Source organism: Mobula hypostoma, unplaced genomic scaffold, assembly GCF_963921235.1.
Source record: "Mobula hypostoma unplaced genomic scaffold, sMobHyp1.1 scaffold_56, whole genome shotgun sequence".
Taxonomy (NCBI): domain Eukaryota; kingdom Metazoa; phylum Chordata; class Chondrichthyes; order Myliobatiformes; family Myliobatidae; genus Mobula; species Mobula hypostoma.
This window is the reverse complement of record NW_026948269.1, coordinates 369,756-389,104: the sequence shown is the minus strand read 5'-3', so window position 1 is coordinate 389,104 and position 19,349 is coordinate 369,756. Positions and strand designations below refer to the sequence as shown.

General features: G+C 46.3%; 1 protein-coding gene and 2 non-coding genes across 3 annotated transcripts; 2 read left to right on the top strand and 1 right to left on the bottom strand.

Moving 5' to 3' along the window:
• Nucleotides 1-6,149: 6,149 nt before the first annotated feature.
• Nucleotides 6,150-8,148, bottom strand: LOC134342278 (probable G-protein coupled receptor 139). The gene is made up of 2 exons (XM_063040247.1): nucleotides 8,127-8,148; nucleotides 6,150-7,057 (listed from the first exon to the last, which is right to left on the bottom strand). The coding sequence occupies exons 1-2, from the start codon at nucleotides 8,146-8,148 to the stop codon at nucleotides 6,150-6,152; spliced, it is 930 nt and encodes a 309-aa protein (XP_062896317.1).
• Nucleotides 8,149-17,476: 9,328 nt separating this feature from the next.
• On the top strand, nucleotides 17,477-17,570 carry trnai-uau (transfer RNA isoleucine (anticodon UAU)). Its single transcript has 2 exons — nucleotides 17,477-17,514; nucleotides 17,535-17,570. It is a non-coding gene; the product is annotated as a tRNA-Ile (tRNA).
• Nucleotides 17,571-19,276: 1,706 nt separating this feature from the next.
• Nucleotides 19,277-19,349, top strand: trnav-uac (transfer RNA valine (anticodon UAC)). Its single transcript has one exon. It is a non-coding gene; the product is annotated as a tRNA-Val (tRNA).

Here is a 19,349-nt window from a genome sequence, read left to right as displayed (position 1 = left end):
GGATGGCTAAGGGATTGTAAGCAACCTGATAGCTAAACAAGTAACATACATCAAAGTTGCTGGTGAACGCAGCAGGCCAAGCAGCATCTATAGGAAGAGGCGCAGTCGACGTTTCAGGCCGAGACCCTTCGTCAGGACTAACTGAAGGAAGAGTGAGTAAGGCAGTGAGTAGGTGATTTTGGAGAACTCACGAGATGTATGCAAATGAACGGAGAAACATTTAGCGATTTTATTGCTAGATTTACCAATACGTGGGAAGCTAATGGAGGAATTCCTTAGAACATAACGAGTGCGACGCTGCTAAATTGCCTCGGACCTGAGGTGACCCACTCCTTCAAATTAACAAATTTGAATTGGCAAATACAAGACTGGACGGTGTATATAAATGTGCTAATAAATATGGAACGTAATAGCCTGCAGAAAGGGGGTTCTTCGGCCGGCTCAAAGTCCGTGTAATACTCCAGCGTTACCTGTCGCTGTTTTGTGGGGTTTGTGGGTTTTGAAGGGGTTTTGTGCGGGATTTCAAATAGTGCAACCCAGAACACCGTCTCCGTGATGCTGTCCTCAGAACAGCGGTTTTGAAAGAGATAATGTCCTGTGGATTGAAGACAGGCAAGGAGCCTTCGAGGTTCCGAAGGACGCGCTGAAGCAAGCACCAGACTTGGGTTTGCCTGACTATAGCAAACCCTTCGAGGTGTACGTAAGCTGAAAGGAGCACAGGGCAGTGCAGTGCTGACTCAGGAGTATGGGGCATTGAAGATACAGGAGAGTATTGGGTTAGGGTAGGTTTAGTATTAGAGTTAGGTAGGGTTAAGGTGAGGTTAGGATACGGTTAGGATTAGATCGGGGTAGGATTAGGTAGGTTTAGCTTTAGCTAGGTTTAGGGTTAGGTAGTTTTAGTGTTAGGGTTAGGTTAGGGTCAGTATTGACCCAGGAACATTGGGGACTAATGAGACCGGAGGCTTGCCATTCCACCTCATCGCCCGTGTGGTAAGGGAAATGCCAGGATGCCTGCGAGCTGTAGCCGCCACCACAGTGTTGGTTCAAAAAGCTGAGCCGCTACTGCTAGATTACGCCTGTACTGTCTTAACGCCCCTTAAAGTGATGCTTCTCCTGATTTCGGCGGTGACCTTGCACCTTTACAAACGTCAGACCTACGGCGCATGAGGTAATTCTCCTAAGGTTAATTTATCATTAAGAGCGTAGGCACTAAACTCTGCCGCGTTAGTGCCTTTAGCAGAGGAAGGCGAACCACATGTCTGCATCAAAGCTGTAGAATTAGTTACCTCGCCCCTTTCAAATTTATTCTCTGTGTCGTTGGTTAATCCGAACCTGATATCATTCACAGATGGGTCTGCACGCAAACCCAGTGATTATACAATACCGGCCGGATATGCGGTGGTGACCCTGTTTGATCGCACGGCACCAAGAGCAAGCCGGCGGTGAAAGGGGAGGCAGAAAAATGATGAGATTTTTTGTTGCTCGGAATACTGAGATTTATAAACGAGGAGAATGCATTTAATACTTATATACGCCTTACATGTCTCAAGCTGTTGGGTGTTCCCAGCCAGACTCTCTTACGCAGAAAGTGGGGGTAAGTCAGGTTCTCCAATGCGTGTTAAAGAATCACTTGTTTGTGACATTAGAGAAAAGTGAACGCCCCGTCCCGAAATTCTCGTTTTTGAATTTGCCACCCCCCAATGAAATCTGCTCATGGACCTTGAAAAACCCCGTGCAGTGCGAGTCTGTCCTTCAAGCAATTCTGTTAAACAAGTTCAACAGTTTTTAGGTTCGCAAACCTGCACAAGAGGTTTATTCAAACATTTAGCTCAATAGCGACCCCTCTGACTAATCTCACCAAAAAGACATCGTGATCTACTCGATGTCCCTGAGGGTTGACACAGCTGTCAGATAGCTCAAGAGCCGTTTTGTTACTGCCCCAGTTCTACGTTCACCTGCTCCCGAGCTACCCTTCCTTGTTGAGGTCGGGGCCCCTGATATTGGTATGGGTGTGGATTTATCTCAAAAATTCACTGCGGACCAGAAACTGCATCCCTGTGCCTATTTTTTTCTGTCACTCGCTGAGGTGAATGAGGAAATGTGAAATAGACAACTCCTGGCGGTGAATTTCGCACAAGAGGAATAATGGGATTGGTTTGAGGGGACTAGGCACCCATTCAGTCTCTGGACGGACCATAAGTACTTGACTTGTTTTTAGGACGGGAAAAGATTGAATTCCCCGCAAGTCTGGTGGTCACTGTTTTATTTTTATAACTATTTAATTTTATTATACCAAATCGTCTTGGTTCTAAAGATCAGAAACCTGATGCAATTAAGACCCAGATATGCTGCAGAAGTTGGGAGCCCATTACATCGGGCAAAAGGTTATTGATCCCGTCTCGTCGAGTTCATATTCCCAAGATCTGCAAGCCGTAGAAGAGAATAAGCGGGGTTCTTGGACTAGTCGATTATTTTTCCCACCTGCGATAACTTTTGTGATTCTTAAATGGGATCACACTTTTGAGATAACAGATCATCTGGCTATCTGCCGGACTCTGGAGTTCATTAAAAAATGCTGGTGGTCCGGCATATATATGGATATTTCTTTGCTCGTCCAGGGCTGTGATATCTGTGTCCAGTACAAAGATCTTAATTCCCTTCCTCAGGGACTTCTTCAACCTCTGCCCATTCCTTCATGCCCCATCCCCCGCCTTTCTCTAGATTATATTACCTGCCTGCCCCCAATCAATTCCTTCCCGCTATTTTAGTTGTGGTCCACGGGAATTCCAGTTCATTTCTCTAACTAAGCGATCGTCAGAGTGAGAGACAGCAGATATTCTTATGCACCGAATTTCCGTACAGGTGGTTATCCTACTGTCTTTGTTTCAAACAGAGGTCCCCAATGCAGCTCCAAATTAGGGAAGCATTGTGAACGTTGATTGGGGCTACCTCTCTAGGCATTCCTCGAGGTTCCATCCTCAAACTAGTGGACAGAGAAAGAGGACGAACCAGGACCAGGACCGAACCCTTCGCTGCCTTTTGTCCGGTTATCTGTCCTCTTGGAGTGACCATCTTATCTAGTCGGAGTTCGGTAACAATCCTCTTCAACGTTTATCATTTGGTATCACTCGCTTCAAGGACAATTGGATTTCAGCCGCCTCACTTCCCTGATCCGGAGTTTGGGATACTCTCAGCTGTACACTGTGTTCACAGGCACAAACAAAATTGGCTCAAGGAGAAAATACTCAGGCCAACGACCACAGAAAGAGGCGGCTTGGTCTTTATTTCTATATTGGTCAGCGGGTCTGCTTTTCACCTAAAGATCTTCCACTCAAAACTGGAATCACGGAAAATAGCCCCTCGCTTTACCGGTCTCACGAGAGTCATTAGGAAAATTAACCCAGTAACATACAAATAACAACTTTCCCGTTCTGCGAGAATTCATTCCACCTCTCATGACTGTACATTGAAACATTTACTTTGTAGCCCCTCTGTAGCCTCTCTACATGGTCCCTAGACGGCTTCATCCACGGAAGTTAAGGGGACAAATACAATACTTGGCAGACTGCGAGTGACTGGATCAGGAGGAAGAGTTTCGGTTCCTTCCAGGGATATTTTGGACCCTAAACTTATTTCAGAATTAAATCGTTTACAGATAGCCCTGGACCATCAGGTGCCAGCCTTAGGGAGAGGAGTTCTGTCATAACCACAGATCGTCGGTATAGTATTCTGTGGTCTCTGTCGTTTGCTATTTATGTTTCATATTTTCTGCCTTTTATTAATTATAATTACAATGCATCGTCGCGCTTCGGGTTTTTATATGTGCTACAGGTTGTTCTTACCTAGCTGATATATAAGCGGCAATTGTCTTTGGGTACTTCCACTTACTTCTCCTCCAGAGTTTGCTGGTGTCCAAGAAAGCGTCCTTCGAATTTTCTCTCTTATCAGAATAGTTACTGGTAAGCTTGTCGAGAATCGGGGCTTTTAATTAGCTGGGCGTGGATTACTTGGTGCCGCGGAATGTATTAAAAATGCTAGTGCTAACACCTCGGTGTTAGTGGGACTGATCCTTGCCTAGTGAAGTGCTGGCCGAGTTAGTCCGAGTTTTCCAAGACGTTGTAGGTTCTACTGTTTCTTTTTGTGTCTATTGTGAATACAACTCATTTTTTTTTACCCTTCCGCGTCTCAATGTGATCCTGCTCTTGTGTCGGAAGATGCAGAATAACGTCCATGCCATGCACAATTGCACCTGTTCTGTGGTGCGCATAAAGTTTGTCCTATGAGCAAATTGTAACCATTTCCATAAAGGTGAGACTTAGTCAAAATATAGCGTGACCGACAATTTAATCGCCATGCTTTTCGAGCTAATTAGAGCTTTGTGAGGGCCGTCATTTTGTGTGGGTATAAGGGACGGGTAACCAAAGTTTCGAACTGTGCGGATTTCTGTGAGGATCGTCATTTTCTGTGGATAAAGGGGACGGGTGTCAGGAGTTGGAATTGATTGGAGATCTTTGGATATGTGCGAGGATCGTCATGTTGTGTGGATATAGGGGACGGGTATCAGGAGTTGGCTTAAGTTCCAGAACGAAGGTCAGGACACACATCAGATTATGCAATAGAACATGAAAGCCTAGTTTATGAGCACGAATACAAATTCCGCAAATAGATATATATCGAATTCACTGGAAAGAGAGAGGTAAGTATCTGTTTTACTGACTGGAATGTCTAGGGATGTGAGTCAAAGCCCGCTGCTCCTCGCCTTTCTGTAATTTCCATCAATCATTTTCATGCAGGCTCCGCAGGCCGGAGTTCTGAAGGTGTTCCGTGAGAAGTTGGGGTCGGAGGCGAAGTTGGAGCGAGCGGAGTGGAGACAAGTTGGAGCTGAGTTGTTGCGGAGCCCGTCCACCTAAAATAAATAGGGAGGTCTGTATGTCAGGTTGGATCTACACAACCAAAACCGAGGGAATGTCTCCTGTCCGCGAAATATGAGGAAATAAGCGAATTCTATTTGCAATGTGCAAGAGGAGGTTAACGCTTGGGCAATTAGATCTCTACTGATGTTTGGCTATTTAAAAAGCCGCGTGTTTAGTGGTTTATGACGACGGCTATAGGCAAGAGGGAAATACACTCCAGCTGTGAAATGCAAGTCAGAGATGTTGCAGGAAATTAAAACTATTAAGAACGTCGGAAATATCGGCAGTAACAAAACCGTTTTCTGCGCTCGATGCTCACAATGTTGAGTCTTTCTCCAAGAAAACACAAAGCAATACTTCATGCTCGCTTTGACTCCCAGTTCCCGCGTGTCTGTGTTATTCGGTCTCCATCCTCAACGCACTCTGATCTCTGACTGGAGGCATGGTTCCAGCAGCATTAAAAGCGAGACTGTGTAATTACATTTCATCTTCCGCAAGCGCGGTACACTCAGTTCTTGTGAGGTCCATGAAAGGAATACTGGTATTTCCGCCCGTTTGCCCGCCTGTCACTCTTGTCTGACTTTTCCGTTGTCTGTCTGTTTCTGTGCGTGTATCACGCGTCTGCCAGCCTGTCAGCCCTCCTTCTCTAACTCCCCCTCATCTCTCTCTCACTCACACACACACACACACACACACACACACACACACACACACACACACACACACACTTCCTCCCATCTCTGTCTATTTCTATCACCCCACCCTCCTTCAGTCCTCATTAGCACAAAGACATATGTATAACACTGACGCCTGGTCTAAAGCATAATTCCGAATTACAGTTGCTAAAAAGTAGAAACATTTTGGATGCACAATTTCTTTCGAGCATGCTGCCTATTGCAGAAATGTATTATCATCATCATTATTATTGATATAGAAACACAAAAGAATGGGAGGGTTCCGACATGAAAGTTTAACAATATTTATTTGCATGTACTCTGTCCAGCTGGCTGACTGTTTGGAAATGTACTTTTTATTATTGTGAATACAGACACACAAAATATGAGAGTGGTTCCCGTGCTCTGCGTGGCGCTGAACCTGGGGAATATGGGAATGAACGTAGCGCTGGACGCTGGGAGATCGCGACTCTTGCTGATGACTGGGCGTTCAGCTCCGTCCCCGCAATTGGACATGAGGCAGCGCTGAACAGGGACGAGGTCCTGGGCTGTTGGGCTGAGCTCATTTCGCAGCTTTTTTAAAGAACCGGACTACTGAGGTGACTGGATATTTCATCGCGCTCTTTACCTGCTCCCTGAACTTGGACTGAGTCACTGCGTAGATAAAGGTGTTGGTGCAGCAACTTACGTTCGCTAACGCGTAGCCAACTTGCGCCAAAACATTTTCGGAACCAATGCTGGCCTCTCCTGTCCCTTTGACCTGGTAATAGACGAATTCTACGACAACCGTCAGCCACAAGAGGATGAAGCTGCCAGAGAGGGTGAAAAGTAAAATCACAGACCTCTTCCTGTTCTCCATCTCCGGGTCTCTACTGTTCTCCCGTTTGCTCTGACCTCTGAGCCCTCTCCGGACACGACTGGCCACCAATATGTGCCGGACTGTCAGAGCGTTGAGCAGCAGAATTATAGCGAATGGGAGCAATGGTGTTAAAACAGTATCGAACCAGTCAAGTCCAAGCCAACCTTTGTCAGTGAAGTAGCTTGGCTTGGGACCGCAGAACCACGGGAGGTTGTCAATAATCTTCCCAGGTTCCGTTGCGAAGTAAAACGGAATATTTTTCAGACACAGAAGAAGTCCGGTTGTTATTTGCACCACAGCCGCAGTTTTCCCGGTGCAATATTTAGTTTTCAGCTTCTGACAACAAATGGCGACAAATCGATCAAAGGTGAATGTGACGGTGAACCAGACTGAACAATTTGTGGTTATTCGATTGAGTACGTCGATAACAGCGCACACAGGAGTGATGTCCAGGAAACTCAGTGGGAAGTAATGATATTTGATTTTACTCAGGATTACCTCAGTGACAATGACCAGTAGATCCGCCACCGCCATAGCCACCAGGTAACGAGTGGTGCAGGTGGAGAGGCCGCATTTACCCCGGGGCAGGATGATAATCGCCAGTAAATTCACTGTGTTGTCAAAAAAAAAAACGGACATCAACTGAATGTTCCATGGATCTGATGCCGAAATCAAATCTCTTAGCGAAATAACATGGATTGGGTCAGAGCTTGTCATCCAAAGTAAACATTCTGCAGCACCTCGGGAACCTCCCTTTTTGGGTTAAAGTTGGATTGGATCGATCAAAACACTGGCTCATTGGTTTCAGGCAGCATTTGTGAAGTGAACGGGTGATTTACGACCAAGGTCGAAGCCCTGTATAGCGACAGACACAATATTCCCCACCCAAAAGGTCGAATTTCCTTTGTCTCCAAAGATGCTGTTTGACCCGTTGACTTCCTCCAGCATTTTGCCCTTTTATTGCAGACCCCATCATCTGCCTCCTCTTACATCCTTACCGTTGCTGTCAATGGTGATGGTGGCTCCCAACACCCCGATTGTAAATCTAGTGACTGTCAATCCCAATAGTGGTGAACAGAGTAGCCGGCAGTGATGGGGTCCCATAGTGCAGAGTGCACATTGATGCAGGATCATTAGGCTATATGCTCCACGCTGGACTGTAACTAACAATTAGACATCTATTAATCTATCAGTTCATATCAATAATACTTCTTTTACTTTACTGAGATACAGCCCAGGGTAGGCCTAGCAATTCCCCATTTTAATCCTATCTAATCATGAGACAACTTACAACTAATCTAACAACCGGTACGGCTTTGGCCTGTGGGAGGAAACAGGAGCACCCGGAGGAAACGTGCACGGTCACGATGGGAACGTACAATCTCCTTACAGGCAGCGGCGGGTATTGAGCTAGTACTGTAAAGCATTGTGCTTACCACTGCACAACCTGGCAGCCCAAAATACTTCTCAAAACTTGTGCACAGCGACTCCTTAAAGCTCAAATCATAATACTTTGATGCTTCATTAAAAGGCAGATCTGTCTTCAAATATTTACCTTCATGAAGAGGATTCCCCGATCGTATCTGTTTTACACTTACCATAGCTGGCAAAATTACCGTTACGAGAGTGTCAGCAGCGCACACAAGGAGTGACAGAATTTAAAGCATTAATCTCGCTTACCAGGAACTCCAATGGCTGCCATAATCACGTACAATATTCCACTGTCACTTGCAAATGTTTGCCACATTTCAGTGTGAGCCTATTCCGTCCCGATGATTTTCTCGGCAGCCTTTCCGAGTGGAACACTGGCATGTCAATTTACCTGAGTCTTTATAACATTTTCGAGCTCCACGGGGACGTGTTTCAACACTTCCCACGAGCAACAGCAGAGTACAATTCCTACAGGGCAGCCTAAATTTCGTTAGTGGTGATGTAATTGTGAGATTCAAACAACTGGAAAATCTGACATTGCGGGAGACACGTCATTCTTGCATCATGTATTCGGCAATGCAACTCCAAATGCCTATGACCCCGTCAAGAATGAATGAAGCATCTCTAAAACTATGCATAATTAATTAAACTTCTCAGATGTTTACAATAGACGCAACGATGAAGGGTCGGGTCCCGAATCCCCTTTCCTGTCCGCCTTCCTTCTTCATCCCATTTTTTGCCCCCACCTCAGAGCTCCCAGATTATGGGTGAAAGCTGAATATGTTAAGGGAAATTGAGGAGGGAGTTTCTTCACTCTGAAGGTGATGAGAGTGCGGAACGGGCTGCCTGTGGAAGTGGTGGATCCGGGTTCGATTTCGACATCGAAGAGAACATTGGAAAAGTATTTGGTTAGGCGTTGTCCGGTGGGTGGTTGTGCAGGTAATAGGACTAGGCAGAAAAATTAATTCGCCATTGACTAGAAAGGTCAAAGGCCCTGTTTCCTTGCGCTTGTGCTCAGTGACGTTAATAATATTCTGATTTGTAATTTTCACAGTTAGTTCTGTGTTGCTAATAAATGCACCTAGAAATTTCCGGAATTGGTGAAGAAGAAGATTGGAGAGATTGCGAATGGGAGGATAGGCAGATGATAGAGAGGGGACGCGCTCAGACCAATTGTTTGAGATGAGTCCATTTTAATGCGAGGTGTAATATGAATAAAGCGGATGAGCTTAGAGCATGGATCAGCACTTAGAGTTATGATGTTGTGGCCATTACAGAGACTTGGAGGGTGCAGGGGCAGGAATGGCTACTTCAAGTGGCAGGCTTGCGAAGTTTCAGGAAGGACAGGGAGGGAGCAATAAGAAGTGGGGGCGTGCCATGTTGATCAGAGATAGTGTCACGGCTGCAGAAAGGGAGGAATTCATGGAGAAGTTGTCTAAGGAGTCTCTGTGGGTGGAAGGTTGGAATAGGAAGGGGTGAATAACTATACTGGGTGTTTTTTATAGACCACTCAATAGTAACAGGGACATCGAGGAGCAGATATGGAGACAAATTCTGGAAAGGTGTAAAAATAACAGGGTTGTTGTGGTGGGAGATTTTAATTTCCCAAATATTGATTGGCCTCTCCCGAGAGTGAGGGGTTTAGATGGGGTAGAGTTTGTTAGGTGTCATGGTCCGGTCCGTGAAGTCCGCATTCCATTTAACGGTCCAATCCGTGGACTCAGGACTCCGGGTCATCCAGCTGTCCCTTGTTTCGGTTGGGTTAAGCATAGGCACCTGATTCCCATCTTGGGGCTTGGAATATTAGAGTAGATTAGATTATGAGGACACGCAGTCCTCTTTTATTGTCATTTAGTAATGCATGCATTAAGAAATGATACAATTTATTCGTCCAGAATGATATCACAGAAACACAAGACAAACCAAGACTAAAAAAAACTGACAAAAAACACATAATTATAACATATAGTTACAACAGTGCAAAACAATACCGTAATTTGATGAAGAACAGACCATGGGCACGATTAAAAAAAGACACAAGGTCTCTCGAAAGTCCCATCATCTCACCCAGACGGTAGAAGGAAGAAAAACTCTCCCTGCCATAAGCTTCCAGTGCCGCAAACTTGCTGATGCAGCATCCTGGAAGCACCCGATAACAGTCCGACTCTGAGTCCACCCGAAAACTTCGAGCCTCCGCCCACCCCTTCGACACCTAGCACCTAGCACCATCTCTACCGAGCGCTTCGACCCCGGCCCCGGCAACAGGCAACTGGCAAAGTCGGGGATTTGGGGCCTTCCCCTCCGGAGATTCTCCAACGCGCAGTAGCAGCGGCAGCGAAGTAGCATTTCAGAAGTTTCGGCTACTGTGGGAAGCGCGGGATGAGATGGCTGAGCCTCTGGCAATGATCTTTGCATTATCAATAAGGACGGGACAGATTCCAGAGCATTTGTGGATTGCGGACGTTGTTCCCTTATTCAAGTAAGTGAGTAGGGATAGCCAGGAAATTATAGGCCAGTGAAAATTACTTCAGTGGTTGGTAAGTTGATAGAGAAGATACTGAGAGGCAGGATTTATGAACATTTGAAGAGGCATAATATGATTCGGAATGTTCAGCATGGCTTTGACAAAGGCAAGTCGTGCTTAACGAGCCAGATTGATTTTTTTTGGAGGATGTGACTCAACACATTGATGAAGGTACAGCTATAGTTGTAGTGTACTGTATATGGATTCCAGCATGGCATTTGATAACGTTCCCCATGAAAGGCTTATTCAGAAAGTAAAGAGGTCATTGCTTTGTGGATTCAGAACTGGCTTGCCCACAGAACGCAAAAAGTGGTTGTAGACGGGTAACATTCTGCATGGATGTTGGTGATCAGTGGTGTGCCTCAGGGATCTGTTCTGGGAACCTTTCTATTTTTGTGATTTTTATAAATGAGATGGATGAGGAAGTGGAGGGATGGGTTAGTAAATTTGCTGATGACACAAAGGTTGGGGGTGTTCTGGATCGTATGGAGGGCTGACAGAGGTTACAAAGGGACATTGTTAGGATGCAAAACCGGGGTGAGAAGTGGCAGATGGAGTTCAAGTCAGATAAGTGTGAGGTGGTTCATTTTGGTAGGTCAAATATGATGTCAGAATATACCATTAATGGTTAGACTCTTGGCGGTGTGGAGTATCAGAGGGATCTTGGTTTCCGAGTCCATAGGACACTCAAAGGTGCTACGTAGGTTGACTCTGCTGTTAAGAAGGCATACGATGCATTGGCCTTCCTGAATCGAGGGACTGAGTTTAAGAGCCAGAGGTAATGTTGCAGCTATATAAGACCCTGGTCAGACTCCACTTGGAATACTGTACTCAGTTCTGGTCTCCTCACTACAGGAAGGATGTAGAAACCATAGAAGGGGTGTGGAGGAGATTTACAAGGATGTTGCCTGGACTGGGGAGCATGCCGTATGAGAATGCGTTGAGTGAACTCGGCCTTTTCTCCTTGGAGTGACGGAGGATGAGAGGTGGCCTGATAGAGGTGTATAAGATGTTGAAAGGCGTTGATCGTGTGGATAGTCAGAGGCTTTTTCCCAGGGCTGAGATAGTTTCCACCAGAGGACACAGGTTTATGCTGCTGGGGGTAGGTACAGAGGAGATAAGAGGGGTAATTTTTTATTCTGAGAGTGGTGAGTGCGCGGAATGGGCTGCCGGCGACGGTGGCGGAGGCGGAAACGATGTGGTATTTTAAGAGACTCCTGCATGGCTACATGGGGCACAGAGAAACAGAGGGCTATGGGTAAAGCCGAGGCAGTTCGAAGGTAGGGATCATGTTCGGCAGAGCTCTGTGGGCCGAATGGCCTGTATCGTGCTGTATGTTTTCTATGTTTCTATGAATGCACTCGGAAATTTCCTTAATGGGTGAAGAGGTTGCCCAGTGACTATTCCCGTGGTCATAGACACCGGGACGTCCTATCACTGTGCAGGTATGTCCTCTCCATTCGCTTTCACTCAGCCTGTCACTCATCAAGTTCACTGATTACAAGAAATCACAGAACTCCCAGTGAAGGGAACCCCGACAGAGGATTCCCCGCTTTTCCTCAGTCTGGTTTGTGTGGAATGTCTTCCAGTCCCAGAGAATGATCTGGGAATTCTGTGTGAAAATGAGGAATGGGCTGACAATGTTGGACAAAATGCTGAAAGACTTTTTGGAGCTCGGCATGTAAAACAACACACTGAACTGAAAATCGCATTAAAACATTTTAGAATAGCAGTGCTCTAGGACAACAGTGTCCTGGTGCTGGGAACCAGGATGTCACGGACCGATTGCAGGGAATCCTCAAGAGTGAAGGTGAACATCCGGAAGTGGTGGTGCATGTCAGCACAAATGACGTGGGGAAGAAGAGGAAAGACATTTTACAGCGCGGCTTCAGAGAGCTCGGAAGCAGGCTGAAAAGCGTACTTCCAGGGTGGTTATCTCCGGTTTGCTTCCAGTTCCCCGTGCTGGAGTGCTCGAGAACAGGGAGATAATGGATCTGAATGTGTGACTGAGGAACTGGTGCAGGAAGCAAGGGTCTACATTCTTGGACCACTGGGGTATGTTTCGTGGTAAGGATGAATTGTACAAAAGGGACCGGTTGCACCTTAATAAACGGGGCACCTGCACTCCGGCAGGCAGGTTTGCCTCTGCAACACGGGTGTGTTTAAACTAAGTAGATGGGGGGTGGGGGGAGTGGACAAACTGGAAACGTAAGGATGGAGATAAAGGGAAAGTGAGAATAAGAAAAGTTAAGCAAGACAGCAGAATCAACAGAGCAGAAAGCTCAAGAAGGGATCGTACAGTATGGCCAAGTGAAAAAGTAATTGATATGGGAGGTGAGGGGAGTAATGAATTAAAAGTATTGTATATGGATGCACGGAGTATAAGAAATAAAGTGGATGAGGTTGAGGCACAGTTGGAAATTGGTAAGTATGATGTTGTGGGAATAACAGAGACATGGCTTCAAGTGGACAGGGCCTGGGAAATGAATATTCAAGGGTATACGTCATATCGAAAGGACAGACTGATGGGCACAGGGGGTGGGGTGGCTCTGTTGGTGAGGAATGATATTCAGTCCCTTGCGAGGGGGGACATAGAATCAGGAGACATAGAGTCAGTATGGATAGAACTGAGAAATTCAAAGGGTAGAAAGACCCTAATGGGAGTTACCTACAGGCCCCCAAACAGTTGTTTGGATGTAGGGTGTTAGCTGAATCAAGAGTTGTAATTGGCATGTCGCAAAGGTAATGCTACAGTTGTTATGGGGGACTTCAACATGCAGGTAGACGGAGGAATCAGGCTGGTACTGGACCCCAAGAAAGGGAGTTTGTGGAGTCCCTCCGAGATGGATTCTTAGAACAGCTTGTACTGGAGCCTACCAGACAGAACGCAATTCTAGATTTAGTGTTGTTCAATGAACCGCATTTGATCAGGGACCTCGAGGTAAAGGAGCCATTAGGAGGTAGTGACCATAATGTGATAAGTTTTAATCTACAATTTGAGAGGGAGAAGGGAAACTCGGAAGTGTCAGTATTACAGTTGAACAAAGGGAAGTATGGTGCTATGAGGGAGGAGCTGGCGAAAGTTCAATGGAACAATACCCTAGCAGGGATGAGAGTGGAACAGCAATGGCAAGTGTTTCTGGGAATAATGCGGAAGGTGAAGGATCGGTTCATTCCAATGAGGAGGAAAGATCCTAATGGGAGTAAGGGGAGGCCGTGGCTGACAAGGGAAATAATGGACGAGTAAAAATAAAAGAGAAGAAGTATAACATAGCAAAGACTAGTAGGAAGCCGGAGGACTGAGAAACTTTTAAACAGCAACAGAAGGTAACTACAAAGGCAAAACGCGGAGAAAAAAAAATGAGGTACGAAGGTAAACTAGCCAAGGATATAAAGGAGGATAGTAAAAGCTTCTTCAGGTATATGAAAAGGGAAAAAAAAATAGTTAAGACCAAAATTGGGTCCTTGAAGACAGATGCGGCTGAAATTATTTTGGGGAACAAGGAAATGGCAGAGGAGTTGAACAGGTACTTTGGATCTGTCTTCACTAGGGAAGACACAAACAATCTCCCAGATGTAATAGTGGCCAAAGGACCTAGGGTAATGGATGAATTGAATGAAATTTATATTAGGCAGGAAATTGGGTTGGATAGGCTGTTGGGTCTGAAGACTGATAAGTCCCCGGGACCTGATGGTCTGCATCCCATGGTACTTAAGGAGGTGGCTTTCAAAATCGTAGACGCATTGGTAATCATTTTTCAATCTCCTATAGATTCAGGATCAGTTCCTGTGGATTGGAGCGTGGCTAATGTTGTCCCTCTTTTCAAGAAGGGAGGAAGAGAGAAACAGGGAATATAGACTCGTTAGCCTGACATCGGTTGTGGGAAAGATGCTGGAGTCAATTATAAAAGATGAAATTACGACACATCTGGATAGCAGTAACAGGATTGGTCCGAGTTAGCATGGATTTACGGAGGGGAAATCGTGCTTGACTAATCTTCTGGAATTTTTTGAGGATGTAACTATGAAAATGGACAAGGGAAAGCCAGTTGATGTAGTGCATCTGGACTTTCAGAAAGCCTTTGATAAAGTCCCACGTACGAAATTAGTAGGCAAAATTAGGGAACATGGTATTGGGAGCAGAGTACTGACATGGATTGAAAATTAGCTGGCTGACTGAAAAGAGTCGCGATTAACGGGTCCCTTTCGGAATGGCAGGCGGTGACCAGTGGGCTACCACAGGGTTCAGTGCTGGGACCGCAGCTGTTTACAATATATATTAATGATTTAGATGAGGGAATTAAAAGTAACATTAGCAAATTTTCCGATGACACAAAGCTGGGTGGCAGTGTGAAATATGTGGAAGATGTTATGAGAATGCAGAGTGACTTGGACAGGTTGAGTGAGTGGGCAGATGCATGGCAGATGCAGTTTAATGTGGATAAATGTGAGGTTATCCACTTTGGTGGTAAAAGCAGGAAGGCAGATTATTATCTAAATGGAGTCAAGTTAGGAAAAGGGGAAGCACAACGAGATCTAGGTGTTCTTGTAGACCAGTCACTGGAAGCAAGCATGCAAGTACAGCCGGCAGTGAAGAAGGTTAATGGCATGATGGACTTCATAACAAGTGCAATTGAGTATCAGAGCAAAGAGGTCCTTCTGCAGCTGTACAGGGCCTTGGTGAGACCACACCTTGTCATGGTCCGGATCGGGGTCTCTTTAAATTTACTTTGTTTATGTTACGATCCGGACCGTTGACTGCCTGTTTCCCTTTGGTTTCCTGTTTTCCCGTCTCCGTCGGCCTTGGTGATTAGAGGCAATTTACTCTCGGCTGAACCGGTAGTTCGTCGTCTCCGGCTTTCAGCTGTTCGGCGCGGGAGAGTCTGCAAAGTCACTATAGGTACGGCGTGCCAATGTCATCTGGCCGGAGCAAGCCTTGTCTCCGCCCGGAGCGAGTGCCGGTAATTCGCCGTTCCTCACCGGAGCACTCTTGTCAAGTTACCTCGCCAAATCGAGCCTGCAAAGATTCCTCACCGAGGTGGGTCCGTCAGTTAACCAGCCGGAGGGAATCAAGAACCGCTGTCTACTGTTCCCGGGCCGAGTCGAGAGCTCGCCACTACCCGGAGGCTCCAAGTCTAGTCCTGGCTCCAGGGGCATTCAAGTACCAAGTCCAGTCCTGTTCCTGGCGCATCCAAGTTCCGAGTAAAATCCCGGTCCTGGCGGCATCCAGGTTCCGAGTCAAGTCCCTTCCCTGGCGGTCTGTGGTTCCTGTCCTACCACTACGCCCCCACCCCCGCCCCGTCTGAATCCCTTCTCTGCCCCTCTCGCCTCTAGCTTTCGTCTGCAGCCCTCGCCAGCACCTCGGTCTAGTACTATCGCTGGAGCTAGATAGGTACTGTCTGGTGTTCTTTCGTGTTGGTCTTGTCTTGTCCTCGCCTCCGTGGGGTAAGTCAGGCCGGCTTGCCGTTGCCCCGCGGGGGGTCATGAGTCCCGGCCCTATGTCCTGTACCCAAGGAGGGGTCCCGACTGTGTTCTGTGTATGTGTCCATGGTTCCATTACCTGCTCTCCCGAGACCAAGGCTCTGCTTTTCTATGTTCCTCCTCTCCCTGGCCCATGTCATCTCCTTACCTGGTTCTGGAGTCCGAGCCCGAGGCAAGCTCCAGGTACTGGGTCCTTGCCCAGTCTCGGGCTCGGAGTCCATACCCTAGCCTCTTCATGTCGCCTCTAGTTCTGGGATCCGATTCCGAGTCCAAACCCAGACCCTTGGTCCCAGTCTAGTCATAGTCCTGAGTCCTTGTCCAATTCGCTATTCCTGCTTCTGCCTTGCTCTCCTGGTATCAAACAATAAAATGCCTGGAGTGCACTGCCCAGTACGGTGGTAGAAACAAAAAGATTAGAAGCTTTAAAGAGGTCAGATCCAAAATTCAGAAAACAAAGAATAGCGTTTATTATCGCCAGCATGTGTTGTGAAATTTTGTAACTTAGCAGCAGTAGTTCAAAGTAATACATAATATCGAACAAGAAAATAAATAATAATAAATAAGCAAATCAATGATGGTATACGTATATCGAATAGATTAGAAATCGTGGAAAAAAGCAGAAATAATATATATTTGAAAATTGAGGTCGTGCTTATGCGTTCAATGTCCATTTAGAAATCGGATGGCGGAGCAGAAGAACCTGTTTCTGAATCGCTGAGTGTGTACCTTCAGGCTTCTGTGCCTCCTATCTGATGGTAACAGTGGGCAAAGGGCATGTCCTGGCTACTGGAGGTCCGTCACAGTGGAAACCTTCTGAGGCACCGCTCCTTGAAGATGTCCTGGGTCTTCGTAGGCTAGTATCCACGATGGAGAGGAACAAATTTTACAAACCTCTGCAGCTTCTTTCGGTTCTGTGCAGTATCCGCCACCCCCCGCCCGCCCATACCAGACAGCCATGCAGCCTGTCAGAATGCTTCCCAATGTACATCTATAGAAGCTTTTCAGTGCATTGGTTGACATACCGAATCTCTTCAAACTCCTGATGAAGTATAGATGTTTTCTTGCCTCTTTATAACTGCATCGATATGTGGTGACCAGGATAAGTCCTCAGAGATCTTGATACCTAGGAATTGAAACTGCTCACTGTCTCCACTTCTGATCCCTCTATGAGGATTGGAATGTGTTCCTTCGTCTTACCCTTCCTGAAGTCCACACTCAGCTCTTTCGTCTTGTTGATGTTCAGTGCCAGGTTGTTGCTGCGACACCACTCCACTAGTTGGCATATCTCACTCCTGTAGGCCCTCTCTTCTCCATCTGAGATTCTACCTACAATGTTTGCATCAGCAGCAAATTTATAGGTGGCATTTGATTACTCGATATGCACATGGATGTCAGGAAGATCGAGGGATATGGACATGGTACGAAGGAGGGATTAGAGTTTGAGTATCTTTGATTTGCTGTTTAGATGCTACGGCAATACACTGTGGGCTGAACGGCCTTTTCAGGTATATTTCTATGCTCTTTGCTCCACGATATAGGGATTTCTTCCATTTTTTCTTTCCAGATATTTAAAACGAAGTGTTTGCAGCACTGGGCTCTAGTGGCGCAATCGGTTAGCGCGCGGTACTTATATGGCAGTACACGGCGGAGAAATGCCGAGGCTGTGAGTTCGAGCCTCACCTAGAGCACTTGTGATTTTAATGCTTGCAACGCCCAGGTGACTGGGCGTTTCTCAAGCTGAGCATTCAGCTGAAATGTTATATTTAATTTTGTGTTTGTCAGACACCCTGCTTATTACTTGCGTTTAACTTCGAAGCGATGCACCTTTGATTTTGATCTGAGCAAAGAGAGCGTGAGCTTACAAGTTTTGCAGGAGATCCACCCTTATTAACTAAAAGGCATGTGCCCGCGGGGCTGCACGCATTCTCCCTGTTTGGTTCTTTCGTTCAACACGCGTAACCTCACTTCCCGATGTTGAACGTGTCTGAGGTGGTTTCTTTGTTGGATCAAGGCATCACGTGTCCTCTCAATTCAATTAACCAAATGGTGAAGCAACGAACTCGACCTTTCCTGAAGCCATGCTTCAGATGCACTCTAATTGCACATCACCTTGGTTCATTGTGCTGTCGATTAAGCTAAATGTTTACTTGTACCGGCGAATTGTTTCAAGCACATGCGAACAAAAGAGATATTAATCATAGCCTCAATGGCCGGAAATTGTATCGAGATTCTGATATCTCTCCCCCTCTCTCCCAACATGATGCTGCGTTCGTTGTGAACCGATTTATAGAATAATTCTCACTTGTCCCGTGTTCACCAAGCCTCTGCTAAAGAGAGGACACCTCCCCCGATTCTACTGACGTGCTGAGTTTCCGTTTCCAATGGTCAGATCCCTCTCGCTGCAATGCGATCCCTCCACTGCGACCTTTGATGTGATCTACTTGCCTGAAGGTTATTGTTCCCAATGTAATTTTCCTTCACAATAGGTCGTTTAATTGGCCGTTCGTGTCTTTGCCTGTTTGCGATCCGACGGATCAGATTGGAACATGATCATCAGTGAGATATCAGTGTGATGGTGTGTCTGGTGTTAGTGTGGATTCGGTGTGACGATTGGCCGTGATTCATTACTCTACAATTGGTATCATCTCACAAGTAGCTCCGGCTTGTAACGCGTCCTGTTGTCTATAAATGCATCGGCACGTTGTTCAGTCACTTTCAATTAACTTGTAACCTGAGGTGATGAGAACGGACGAGAGAGACAGGGTGAGAAATCTTCAAGGCGCCGTTGAATTTAGCTCGTGAGCTGGAGCGCCAGCCCGTGGAGACTGATGAAAGCTAGAGTATCGAAGCTGTTTTAATTCCTTGCTGTATATAAGCAACGTATTCAGTTACCTGGTAAATGTCGCGCCCTGACCAGCACCCCACAGGAAATTTTGCAAGTTGACTGTGCCCAGAGGTTCATAGCAGGGAGCTTCTCCCTTTTGCCGCCTGCTATCGGGGACTCGGGAGTCGATCGACTCGGGACTTTGAGACTTTTTTTTACTGTGCCCATGGTCTGTTCTTCATCAAGTTATGGTATTACTTTGCACTGCTGTAACTATATGTTATAATTATGTGGTTCTGTCAGTATTAGTCTTTGGTCTGTCCTGTTTTCTGCGATATCATTTCGGAGAAATGCATGTATGCATTTCTAAATGACAATACAAGAGGACTGAGTGTTCTGATAATCTAAAACATTGTTAATGCATGTAATTGTATATGTCGCAGAAATTTAATACTTGTTGCTGAAAGCGGAGAGAAACGTTGGACAAGGTTTTGTTCTTATGGCTGTACCTTCGAGCAGGGTGGGGAGGGGGTGCCTCTCAATAGCGCAGAGCAATGAGAGCTTTGCATTGTTTCTGTGGTGTCGTGGTTATCACGTTCGCTTTACACGCGAAAGGTCCCCAGTTCAATCCTGGGCAGAAACA

Bases quoted from the DNA above. Each gene is read 5' to 3' on its own strand.
- LOC134342278 (XM_063040247.1), bottom strand. From the start codon at position 8,148: ATGGCAGCCATTGGAGTTCCTG. The intron at 7,058-8,126 runs GTAAGCGAGATT...TTGACAACACAG, and splicing joins GGCAGCCATTGGAGTTCCTG to TGAATTTACTGGCGATTATC.